The sequence below is a fragment of the Danio aesculapii genome, chromosome 12 (assembly GCF_903798145.1).
Source record: "Danio aesculapii chromosome 12, fDanAes4.1, whole genome shotgun sequence".
Lineage (NCBI taxonomy): Eukaryota > Metazoa > Chordata > Actinopteri > Cypriniformes > Danionidae > Danio > Danio aesculapii.
This window is the reverse complement of record NC_079446.1, coordinates 1,163,352-1,177,178: the sequence shown is the minus strand read 5'-3', so window position 1 is coordinate 1,177,178 and position 13,827 is coordinate 1,163,352. Positions and strand designations below refer to the sequence as shown.

General features: G+C 35.2%; 1 protein-coding gene across 1 annotated transcript in view; it reads left to right on the top strand.

The window, feature by feature from the left end:
• Window positions 1–1,223: 1,223 nt before the first annotated feature.
• daglb (diacylglycerol lipase, beta) overlaps window positions 1,224–13,827 on the top strand; it is a 15,680-nt gene continuing 3,076 nt past the window's right edge. Inside the window, exons 1-13 of the mRNA XM_056470013.1 lie at window positions 1,224–1,516; window positions 3,015–3,166; window positions 3,582–3,756; window positions 4,799–5,048; window positions 5,136–5,258; window positions 6,364–6,491; window positions 6,606–6,732; window positions 7,920–8,003; window positions 9,185–9,262; window positions 9,439–9,519; window positions 10,081–10,208; window positions 11,736–11,804; window positions 11,975–12,047. Of these exons, the coding sequence (XP_056325988.1) occupies window positions 1,422–1,516; window positions 3,015–3,166; window positions 3,582–3,756; window positions 4,799–5,048; window positions 5,136–5,258; window positions 6,364–6,491; window positions 6,606–6,732; window positions 7,920–8,003; window positions 9,185–9,262; window positions 9,439–9,519; window positions 10,081–10,208; window positions 11,736–11,804; window positions 11,975–12,047 (1,563 nt within the window). The 5' untranslated portion in view covers window positions 1,224–1,421. The remainder of the gene's footprint in view (window positions 1,517–3,014; window positions 3,167–3,581; window positions 3,757–4,798; window positions 5,049–5,135; window positions 5,259–6,363; window positions 6,492–6,605; window positions 6,733–7,919; window positions 8,004–9,184; window positions 9,263–9,438; window positions 9,520–10,080; window positions 10,209–11,735; window positions 11,805–11,974; window positions 12,048–13,827) is intronic.

Here is a 13,827-nt window from a genome sequence, read left to right as displayed (position 1 = left end):
TAATACAGCTTATTTTTAATATAATCCACCATTTTATCACAATATTTATCACTTTATTTGGTTATCTGGGGTTTTGCATGGGGACATCGTCTCAAATAAAACAATTTAGGGAAACAAAGGGTGCTTGTTTGGAAAATTTAATGCAATTAACAGCAAAAGTCTATAGTATTTTGTATAATACACCTTATATTTGTAGAAAATTGGGTCATTTGTTTATATTCCTATAAATGTTGTTAGCATAGCAACTGAATCACCACAGCCGATTCATTCAAGTAATTGACTATTCAATAACACTACATAATATTAATTACTATAGTATCTGTTTCAGCTCTAACAGTAGATTAATTACCTCAGACAAACTCAGAGCACCTAGACATTTGTTTTTTTTAGTAAATAAAACAAAGAGCTGAGCTACAGCGAGTGTTTGTGGTGGTTTTAGTGCCCACGTGATAAAATATTTTAATTACTTTATCAAGTTGCATATTTCTGTCCAATTGTGTATGTTTGCTTAATATTTGCAATATTACACTTGTCACTGCCATTAAATATGTATATTCTGTTCAGTAAAATTCATTAATAAATAAATAAAGGCCGTAAATTACGGCTGACCGCAGAGGGAGTGTCTCTCCTCAAATGTGTCCGGGTAAAGTCTAGAAGGGATACAGCTGCGGCCTGAAGTTAGCGAGGGTTAGGGTTAATATGATTTTAATAAAACAGTTACTGCACAATAATAAATACTGTTTTTAAATAGCTTTGACGAGTAGGTATAAGGTTTGGGTAGACCTTAATACAATAAATACAATTAATGGGCAATTCTAATAAATAATATTAATAATACACGGTATAATTACTGTTTTACATTACTGTGAGGTTTGGGGTAAGGGTAGGCGTGAATAAAATACCATTTAATGGGTAATTTAATAAATAATATCAATAATAATCGGTATAATTATTGTTTTACGTTACTGTAAGGTTTGGGGTAGGCAAAATACAAGTAATAAGTGATTCAGTAAATATTATATATGATCCTCGTTATAATGACTATGTTTAAATGACTGTGAGATGTAGATTTAGAGCTGGGGAAGGGGCTGACGTTAATAAAATACAATTAATGAGTAATTTAATAAATAATGTTCATAACTGCTGTAAGTTAGCGGAATCGCTTCCGGAATTGTTGTGCTGCCGGAACGTCTCCTCACGGACGCATTTGGTTGCTACACAGAAAAGGGAAAACAAACCCAAGCAGCTGCAGTTTGTCCTGTCAGACGTCAGTGAGCGATCGTAATGTTTATTTCCTTCATGTCGTAATATTAAAATCCGGAAATTGAGCGCAGGGAGGCGGGGAGATGGGCTTCAGGACGCCGCTGACCGGGAGTGTGTGCAGATTGTGATCATCTTTATCTCTATCCTCATCTGTCGGGATGCCCGGACTGCTGGTGTTCGGGCGCCGGTGGCGGATCGCCAGCGATGATCTGGTGTTTCCCGGAGCCTTCGAGCTGTTTATCCGGGCTGTGTGGTGAGATTCAGATCAAAGTTCAGATTATTTATCATCTTTATTTGAGATCAAAATCCTGCTGTTGTGACATACTGCAGCGTTACTAGACATACGCCGATATTTGGTAATTCGATATATCGGGATGATAAACATTCTCAATATTGATATCGTGAGGGCTTCAAAATACCGAAAATAATTATTATATAAATTTAAGAATATTGAGATTATTGTATTTACACTGGTGGTTCATAATGCTGCGTTTGACATCCTGCTGTTGTGACATACTTATTGTTACTCGGTAATTCGATATATCGTGATAACGAATATTCACAATATTGATATCATGAGGGCTTGAAAATACCACAAATAATTATTATTTAAACTTAAGAATATTGACATTATTGTGTTTACAGTGGTGGTTCATAATGCTGCGTTTGATATCCTGCTGTTGTGACGTACTTATTGTTACTCGGTAATTCGATATATCGTGATGATGAACATTCACAATATTGATATCGTAAGAACTTTAAAATACCACAAATAATTATTATTTAAACTTAAGAATATTGAGATTATTGTATTTAGAGTGGTGGTTCATTATGCTGCGTTTGATATGCTGCTGTTGTGACGTACTTATTGTTACTCGGTAATTCGATATATAGTGATAACGAATATTCACAATATTGATATCATGAGGGCTTCTAAATACTGCGAATAATTTTTATTTAAACTTTTATGAACATTGAGATTGTTGTATTTACAGTGGTTCATAATGCTGCAATTGATATCCTGCTGTTGTGACAAACTTTATCGTTACTCTGTAATTCGATATATCGTGATAACGAATATTCACAATATTGATATCGTGAGGATATCGTTACTCTGTAAAACATTAAAAACATAAATAAATATATATATATATTGCAATGCTGATTAGAAATTTACCATTTTTATTTGAATAATTGTCTGAAAAGTATGCGCACGTTTAATCAGATTATTATTAATAATTGTTCACATTTGTGAAATGACTGCAATTTATAAAAATTTCTCTCAATTGAACTAAAAACAGGTCAAATGATGCCTACAGTACATAATTCCTATAATGGAAACAACATTTCATTTTAAATAAAGTAAATGAATGACGTGTACAGATCCTCAGTAATAAACTAAATGACACGAAATATGAAACAAAAAGTTGTAATAATAATAATATGAAGAATGAAACCGTTTGGATTTTGATGATCTTTAAGCATCCAGCCCTAACAATACAATATTCCACTATTACAGACAGTTTTTAATGTTCTGCTATATTTTATTAACATTTCTTGTATTGTTTTTGCATTGTTTGCTTTCTAGTTGTGTTTTCTAGTTAGTTTTTACTGGTGTAAAGCACTTTAGTCAAGCTTGGATTTAATAAGGTGATTTATAAGTAAAGGTTCATTGATTGATTGATTGATTGATTGATATTATTTCAGAGGCCTGTACAGATGTAAACAGTACTTTTGTTCTGCTTTTTCAGGTGGATTGTGACTTTAGTGGTTTACACCAACCATAAAGGAAGCTTCAACTGTCCGGGTGGAGCGTATCTGCAGTATTACCTGCTGGTTCTTCTGGTTCTGCTGGCTGTCATCATCTTGACACTCTGTGCCATCGTTTACATCAGCGCTCAAGGTGTGTGTATGTCCACAGCGGAATGAACCGCCAACTATTCCAGCATATGTTTTACACAGCGAATGCCCTTCCAACTGCAGCCCAGTACTGGGAAACACCCATACACGCTCACATTTACACGCACACACACACTACGGCCAATTTAACTCATCCAATTCCTCGATAGCGCATGTGTTTGGACTGTGGGGGGAAACCGGAGCACCCGGAGGAAACCCACGCCAACACAGGGAGAACAGCCGGGACTCGAATCAGCAACCTTGTTGCTGTGAGGCCACAGTGTTAACCACTGAGCCAACTGAGTTAAACTGTTCAGATTAAGCCAATTATCTTAAAAAATCTGAAGTAAATGATTTTGCCCACTACAGTCTTCCTCTGAGATGCTTGAGGTTTAACGTACAGAAATGATGTGCTTCAGGAACAATAATGAATCCGGGTCCTCGCCGCTCCATGCCGCTCCTGGTGTACCTGCGAGCCGTCCTGTATTTCCCAGAATTCATCTGGGCCTGTCTGGGGGCCGTCTGGGTTTCTGACAACAGCTCTGGATGCCAGCCGGAGGAGGTCGGGGCTGTCATTGGAGCCGTGGTGTCCAGGTGAGGGACATACTGACAATTTAATTAAAAAATACAGTAATTAATAAACATTTCTGGCTTGTGTGAAGTTGATTGTAGTCACTGTTTAAGATAAATATGATGTTATGGATAAAGAAACACAAACGGGTCTGAATAAATAGTAAGTAAATTAAATTAAATATTTCTGTCTCTTTAAAGTGGCTAAATAAGGGCAAAAGGACAATTTATTAGTTTCATTTGTTTTTTACAATATTTATAGAATTTTATAAAAGAATTTAGCATGTATGACGTTTATATTAGTAGAGAAATTTGTGATGTCTATTATTTAATTGAAAAATAAATGTTTGTGTTTTTTAAAAAATGTAATAAATAAATATTAGTGTAATATTATATTAAATCGTATAATAATACAATGAATATTAGTATTAAAAATATTGTAAAAACAATTATTACCTTTTGGAAGACTTTTTATATATATATATATATATATAATATAATTTTGTATATATTTAAATATTTTTTTATTATAATATCTTTATATTAAACTTTATATTATTATACTATCTTTAAATTTTTTTTTATATTATTTTAGGTTTTTCACTATTACTTTATTTAAAATTAAAATAATTAAACTGTAAAAATGTTTGAAATTTAAAGTTTCAAATAAGTAATAATTTACTTTAATACATTTAATTAATTACTCCTTAAAACATGAATTAATAAAAAACTAAAATCATATAAAAGTATATTAAAACTAACTTATAACTATAATAGTATATTTATGTAATTGCACGTTTATTTATTACGTCCCTATTTCATTTTCAGTTGACATTTTATTATATATTTTAAATAGTTACTCATTATATATTTATTGGTGCTTTTAATAATTAAATTATGTAAATAACAATTTATTTATTTGTTTCAATAATTATTTAATTGTATAGTTTTTATAATTTTGTCCCTCCATATTATATGAGGCGAAAATCAGCCAGAGCTAATGAGCCAGCAGGGTTTATTCTGTGTGTAGTCTCTGACAGTGTGTGTTGTGTGTGTGTGTGTTCAGCTGGGTCATCCTGCTGGCGATGGCGGTGGGTGTGCTGGTTGTGTTTGACCCATTGGGTAGTCCTGGGCCGAGTCGGGGTCTCCGTGATCTCCAGAGCAGTGAATCGTCTCAGCTCTTCTCCTCGGCTCAGTCTGTGGCGTCTCGAGTGTGGGAGAACCGGCTGCGGCTGCTGTGCTGCTGTCTGCCACAGGATGATAACCATCGCGCAGCTTTCTCCAGCATCGCACAGCTCGTCAGCGGATTCTTCTTGGTCAGAGAAATAAATATATGCTTTTTCACAAATATAAGCACTTCACAGGACCTTTAATGTAATCTAATTTCTCTCACTGGTGTTCAGGACACAGATCTGGTTCCCAGTGATATCGCAGCTGGTCTCGCTCTTCTGCATCAGGAACAGGACAAGATGGAGCAGTGCAGAGACCCGGATGAAGTGCTCACACACAGTCCGTCCTCTCCTATAGTGAGTCTACATTCTATACTTCATTACTGACCAGTATCATATCATGATCACATGTAAAAATTAATCAAATATTTCTCATATATATATACATACATCTACACATACATACATTCATTCATTCATTCGTTCATTCATTCATTGATTCATTCATTCATTCATACATTCATTCATACATACATACATTCATTCATTCATACATACATACATTTATTCATTCATTCATACATACATACATTCATTCATACATACATTCATACATTCATTCATTCATTCTTACATACATACATACATACATACATACATTCATATATGTATAGATCTCTCTTTTACATTCATATTTTCTCGAGGACGCTCTACAGTAATATGTTTGTGCCTATACATTAGATTGGTCAGTAGCAAAGACAAAACTGATGAATTAAAACTGATGAAATAATCTAACAAAATAACTGAATATTTTGAACACAAACTAATATGTTAGCGGAAATATTAAATACAATTTTAATCAACAGGAAAAACATAAAAAAAAAGTAGTTTTTTATATTTAAATGTGTTATCTTTCTTTTCCTAAAGATATTTGGTGACCAAACTCTTATTTTAATGGATATAACTGTTTAATAAATCAGTTTTTTTAATGCATTAAAAATTATTGTCTATATTCACTGAGAAATTAATAAAAATATTCATTGTACTGGGGTGTACTTATTTATGTTGAGCACTGTGTGTGTATATGTATGTATGTATGTAGAGAGAGAGAGAGAGAGAGGGATGCATCTATATGATTATAAACGAATCATTGTAAATATACTGATTATTTATTATTACAGTTTATCCTATCCTTTTTTATTATTATTTTTTTTTTAATTATTATTATTTTATTTTTAGTATTTTACATTTTTTTATTATTTTTATTATTATCATCTTTACTATGCAGTTTTTGGCTTACTATGTTTATTTATTTTTATATATATATATATATATATATATATATATATATATATATATATATATATATATATATATATATATATATATATATATATATATATACAAACACACACACACACACACTCATCCTCCAGTTTTCTTAATAAATGTTGTCCTGCAGAGGGAGGATCTGGAGCTGGAGCTGGAGAAATCTGCTCATTATATGCAGTTTGCAGCCGCAGCGTACGGATGGCCACTGTACATCTACTCCAACCCGCTCACTGGAGTCTGCAAGCTCAGCGGAGACTGGTGTGTGTGTCCACATCACAACATAAATGCAACAGAACAGAGAGAGATGCGGAATTGCAATGTGTGTGTGTGTGTGTGTGTGTGTGTGTGTGTGTGTGTGTGTGTGTGTTTCAGCTGTGGCAGTCGACATGCAGAGTATGATCTGGTGGGTGGAGACGCTCTGGGCTGTCATTTCACCTCCATATTGCAGAGCACCGGCCTGCAGTACCGAGACTTCATCCACATCAGCTTCCACAACCAGGTCAAATACTGCTGAAATACAGGCAATTACTGCAACTGACGGATCATGCAGAGTATAGTGTAATAAAATTAATAATAATAAACAACATTATTCTGAAACTGGTAATGCATAATTAACAAAAATAAAGTATAATTAAAATAATGTATGTATATTTTGTGAAAAGTAAAGTGTATATACTTTATTTATATGTTTAACAGAGCAAGGAAATTTTCACAGTATGTCTGATAATATTTTTTCTTCTGGAAAAAGTTTTATTTCAGCTAGAATAAAAGCAGTTTTACATTTTATAAAACCCATTTAAAGGTCAAAATTATTAGCCCCTTTAAGCTATATTAGAGATGAGAAAACTATATTACGTTTAGAAATGGGTTGAAAAAAAAATCTGCTCTCCGTTAAACAGAAATTGGGGAAAAAATAAAGAGGGGGGCTAATAATTCTGACGTCTATATATATATATAAAATATTATTTGTGTCTAGATATTTTTCAAGATACTAGTATTCAGCTTAAAGTGTCATTTAAAGGCTTAACTAGGGTAATTAGGGTAAAGTTAGGGTAATTAGGCAAGTCATTCTATAATGGTGGTTTATTCAGGAGACAATCCAAAACTAATAAACTATAAGGAAATTTTCACAGTATTTCCTATAATATTTTTTCTTCTGGAGAAAGTCTTATTTGTTTTATTTTGGCTAGAATAAAAGCAGTTTTTAATTGTTTAAACACCATTTTAAGGTCAATATTATTAGCCCCTTTAAGCTATATTTGTTTTCGATAGTGTACAGAACAAACCATCATTATAAAATAACTTGCCTAATTACCCTAACCTGCCTAGTTAACCTAATTAACCTAGTTAAGCCTTTAAATGTCACTTTAAACTGTATAGAAGTGTCTTGAAGAATATCTAGTAAAATCTATATATATATATATATTTTTTTTTTTTTATATTTCTCATTTTTATCTATTTGAAATATAATAAAATATAGTATTATTAGTAAAGTGAAATCTTCATGGAAATTATTTATACATAAAATATAAAAGATAAAGTATTATGAGGTCATCAAAAATAAAATACATGTATAAATTACACACACACACACACACACACACACACACATTTTTACATTTTTAATTGCATTTAATGTACCAAAATAAGTACAATTTTAAAATAAACAATGTTTTTGTTCTGTAGATCTACGAAATTCCATTTTTCGTGGCGTTGGATCATAAACGGGAAGCGGTGCTCGTGGCTGTACGAGGAACTCTGTCACTGAAGGTGAGGTCATTACATGTATATTAGTTATATACACTGTTAGGGCAGACTCGCACTATGTACAGTTGCCTTGAACCGGGCCGAAGCACGCTTGCCTCCCCTCCCGCCTGAACACGCTTACATTATCAATGATGCGCTGTTCAGTTTAAGAAGCGCTCTCGCTCAGCACAGAGGAGATTTCTTTAGGTCTATCGTGTTAGTGGTTTGATATGCAGTGACACACAGTCCAATATTTCACTGAACACTTTTGACGCTCATAAACACTCATAAAGTCCTCGAGCTGCAGGATTTAGGAGGTTTGCGTCTTTAATAATCAGTTTGTGTTCATTAAACAGTAAGAATGATTAATAAACACACATGAAACAGTCCCTTAATAGTCACGTCTGGTCTTCAGTTTCGGCTCAGGCGCGCTTTACACACACTACAGGCTCACTGAGCCCAAGTGAACCGCGCTCTGGCACACCTCTTCCAACTGGGCCAGGGCCGGCCAACTGAACCGCACCTGAGCCTGACTCAGAGCACTCGCACTTCTCAAACGATCTAGGAAACGGGCCTGGGCACGGTTCAGATAGTATAGTGTGAGTGCACCCTTAGTATACACTGAAAGTAGTGTGTGTGCGTGCGTGTGTTTTTGTGACATGTCAGGACACAAATCTGTATAATGGCACAGGTATGACACAGGTATTACACAGAGGAGGTGAAATATGAGGACATTGCTGACGTCCTTTCAAGAGCTTCTAAATCCCACAGGATGAGTTTAATCAGAGTAAAGCAGAGTAAAAGGGGTAGGGTGGGGTGAGGGCAATGCAATATATGGTTTGGACAGTATAAAATGAATGGAAACCTATGTAATGTACCCACTTTTCACAAAAACAAACATAAGTGTGTGTGTGTGTGTATCTGTGTGTTTGTGTGTGTGTAGGATGGGTTATTTCCATAAACAAATCACACTCGTGAGGTTCAGCCATCAATCCTGCGTTCAGTTTCATGTTTAAATCAGCCATTTCACAACATCTGTGTATTTATTTCAGGAAGTTTTGGATGTTTTTAATCTTCTGAATGTGAATTTCGTCTCTGTTTTGGAGCTTATAGATATCCTCAAAGCTAACACACTGATACTGACCTACAATACTTGATTTTCATTTCACAGGAGCTTTAAGGGGACTTTTATTTTGTTTTTGCAGGATGTTTTGACGGATCTCTCTGCAGAGTGTGAGAATCTGTCTGTTGAAGGAGTTTCAGGATCTTGCTACGCTCACAAGGTGAATAAATCATGGCAAAAAGAAATGTAACCTGCCTTTACGTCCATAATTCAGTGTTTTGTCCTTATTTCCTTATTTTCTGCTTATTTAATTAGAGTTTAGATTTATTCAATTATAAGTTTAAGCGTGTCATAACATTAAATAAGCAGAATCATAATCTGCTGTCCGCACCGCAGGGCATCTCTCAGGCCGCACACTTCATCTACAAGAGACTGGTGCATGATGGGATACTGAGCCAGGCCTTCAGCATCGCTCCTGTGAGTGTGTGTTGGGTTTGTGTCTTGAGTGTTGTCTGTTTTGTGTGTGTCATGAGTGTTAGTGATGGTGTGTGTGGGTGTGTGCACACGTCGATCATGAGTGTTGTCTGTTGTGTTAGTGAGAGAGTGTGTGTGTGTGTATGTATCTATAGTGTGTGTTACTGATAGTGTCATGAGCCTTTGTGTTAGTGATTGTGTGTGTGTGTGTGTGTGTGTGTGTATGATGTGTGTGTGTGTGTATCATGAGTGTTTATGTTGGTGATTGTGTGTGCACATCATTAGTGTTTATGATAATGATTGGGTGTGTGTGTGTGTGTGTGCGTGCATAAGTGTTGTCTGTTGTGTTAGTGAGTGTGTATCATTAGTGTGTGTGTTAGTGATTGTGTGTGTGCATTGTGTATGCATCATAAGTGTTGTGTTAATGATAGTGTGTGTGTGTATCATTAGTGTATGTGTTAGTGATTGTGTGTGCATCATGAGTGTTATGTGTTGTGTTAGTGATGGTGTTGGTCTTAGTGATGATTTATGTGTGTGTGTGTGTGTGTGTGTGTGTGCGTGCAGGAGTATAAGCTGGTGGTCACTGGACACAGTCTGGGTGCAGGAACAGCGTCTCTGCTGGCGGTTCTCTTGCGCAACACACAGCCCACACTGGAGTGTTACGCCTTCAGTCCACCAGGGGGACTCATGAGGTCATACATACACACAAACACACACAGAGACATACTTTAAAGACAAACACACTGAAACACGGCTGCACTAAAACATATTAAAACACATTTTGTCTTGATATGTCACCAAAAGCATGTATACACACACACACACACACACACACACACATACACGCGTCCGGACTAAAACACATAAAGCATGATATGTCACATGTACACACACACACAGAGAGAGACACACACACTGAAACACACATGCCCTAAATACGTTAAAACACAATAATGTACACACACTAAAACACATACAGACTAAAAAACACACACTAAAACACTTAATAACGCACATTTTTGTCCTTATATGACACAAAAACTTTACACACACACACTAAAACACATAATAATGCACATTTTTGCCCATATGTCACAAAAACATGTACACACACACTAAAACACACACTAAAACACATAATAATGCACATTTTTGTCCATATGTCACAAAAACATGTACACACACACTAAAACACACACTAAAACGCATAATAATGCACATTTTTGTCCATATGTCACAAACACATGTACACACACACTAAAACACACACTAAAACACATAATAACGCACATTTTTGTCCTTAAATGTCACAAAAACATGTACACACACTCTAAAACACACACTAAAACACTATATAACGCACATTTTGTCCTTATATGTCACATAAACATGTACACACACACTAAAACACACACTAAAATACACAATAACGCACATTTTGTCCTTATATGTCACAAAAACATGTACACACACACTAAAACACACACTAAAACACTTAATAACGCACATTTTGTCCTTATATGTCACAAAAACATGTACACACACACTAAAACACACACTAAAACGCATAATAATGCACATTTTTGTCCTTGCGTCACAAAAACTTCACAAAAACATGTACACACACACACACACACACACTTAAAACACTTGCACTGAAACACATATTAAACACATCTTGGTCCTGATACATGGACACAGACACACACACACACACACACACACACACACACACACACACTACAACATATAATAAAGCACATTTTTTGTCACATGTACACACACACAGACACTGAAACACACAAGCACTAAAACACATTAATGTACACACACACACACACACACACACACACACACACAAACACAAACACATAAACATTTACACAAACACACATGCACTAAAACATAATAAAACACATTTTGTCCTGAAATTTTACCAGAAACATGTACACACACACACAAACACACACACACTGACACACACATGCAGTAAAACACATTTTTGTTCTGATGTCATCAAAAGCATGTACACACACACACACCAAAACACTCATGCACTAAAACATAATAAAGCAGATTTTTGTCTTTAAAGGTCACAAAAATGTACACAAAGACACACGCACACACACACGCACACACACACGCACGCACACACAGCATTTGTGAGCATGACCATCATGACGCTCTATATGTGTATGTGTGTGTGTGTGTGTCCTCAGTAAAGCGCTGGCTGATTTCTCCAAGCAGTTTGTGGTGTCGGTGGTTCTGGGGAAGGATCTGGTGCCCAGGTGAGATTCACACACATCTTCAGTCCAGCAGAGCCTTCTTCATTTCACTGCCGTATGCAAACCTGTGCCTATATTTATAAAGCCTGGTTCTGACTCCAGAGCAGTGCTCTCACTTCTGTTTGTGTAGTTTGGTTTGGTTTCACTTCCTCAAGCTGGCTTTCTTTCTGCAGGCTGAGTATTCCAAACATGGAGGACTTGAAAAGAAGATTATTAAAAATGGTGTCTAACTGCAGCAAGCCAAAGGTAAGTGTGCAGTTCGGTACCACAGTGTTGGGTTAGTTCAGGGATGGGCAAACTTGATCCTGGAGGGCCGGTGTCCCTGCATAGTTTTGCACCAACCCTAATCAAACACACCTGCTTGTAGCTTTCTAGTGATCTTGAAGACACTAATTAGGGTGTTCAGGTGTGTTTGATTAGTGTTGGAGCAAAACTCTGCAGGGACACCGGCCCTCCAGGATCGAGTTTGCCCATGCCTGGTTTAGTTACTTCAAAAAATGTATTTATCACTGATTACATCATTAAAATTCTATTTAAGTGACTTTTCTAATAACTTTGTCTGAAAAGTGACTTAATTACTCAATATGTAATTACTTTTTTTAACTAAATCCTAAAAATCCACATAGACCCTTTACACGCTTCCAGGTTTCTCAGTAGCGGAAGGCGTCATAGTTGGGTAAATTAGAGCGCAGTGAATGGCAGAATACAACAAATATTTATTTTACAATCTTATTTGCTCAAATAATAAAAGAAAAACTCCACGATGATGTTATCAGGACTTTCAGTAACAGGAAAATAATTGTGAGAGACTGATGACGGCAGCGCGAGGAGAGAATTACCTCATATTTGCTGCCCTGTCCTATAGACGCTGCATTAGAAACCCCTCGCACACGAGGTAATCCGTTTTTGTCATTTGAAGCAAAGATGATATAATACATACAGAAATACTTATAAATGTTAAACGTTATTTTAAATATTAAAAACTTTAAAGGATTTAAGATGCTGATGAGCGTTAAACACATCATGACAGGCTTGTGAAAATAAGCTCTTCATTCTTTACATTTAAGTTTCACCTTTTAGTTTTGTTAAAAAACGTAAGCCTTACATTTAATATAAGACATTTAATCAATATATGCATCAAAACACAAAATGTTTCCAATTAAAGACAATAATTAAAGATAAAACAAATTAAAGACAAATGTGAAAATATTCTAATAAAATATTATATATATTACATTAATATTATAATAAAAAGTTTGATTGGTAATGCAATAATAATAACAACATACATGATAAAATAATAAAATACTTTAAATTAAGATTACAAAAAGTTTAATAAAAACTTAAAACTTAAAAATAATAAAATTAAATTACATACATATATATATATATATACACATTCATTTATTTTCTTTTCGGCTTAGTCCCTTTATTAATCAGGGGTCGCCACAGCGGAATGAACCGCCAACTCATACTCTATAATCCAGCACATGTTTTAAGCAGCCTTTCCAGCTGCAACCGAGTACTGGGAAACACCCATACACACTCAATCACACTCATACACTACAGACAATTTAGCTTACTCAATTCACCTGTACCGCATGTCTTTGGACTTGTGGGGGAAACCGGAGCACCCAGCCGGGACTAGAACCAGAAACCTTGCTGTGAGGCGATTGTGCTACCCACTGCGCCACCGTGCCGCCCTATATATATAAATATTTATATATATATATAAACCCTAAAAAAAAGCTAAAAATAAATTAAGTTAATACAATTTTTGGGTGAGCTATCTCTTTAATGTGACGTTAATTGAGACGTATATATTTAACATTCATTCATTTTTTTTCGGCTTAGTCCCTTTATTCATCAGGGGTCGTCACAGCGGAATGAACCGCCAACTATTCCAGCATATGTTTTACACAGTGGATGCCCTTCCACCTGCAACCCAGTACTGGGAAACACCCATACACACTCATTCTTACACACACACACACTCATTCAATACGGCCAATTTAGTTCATCAATT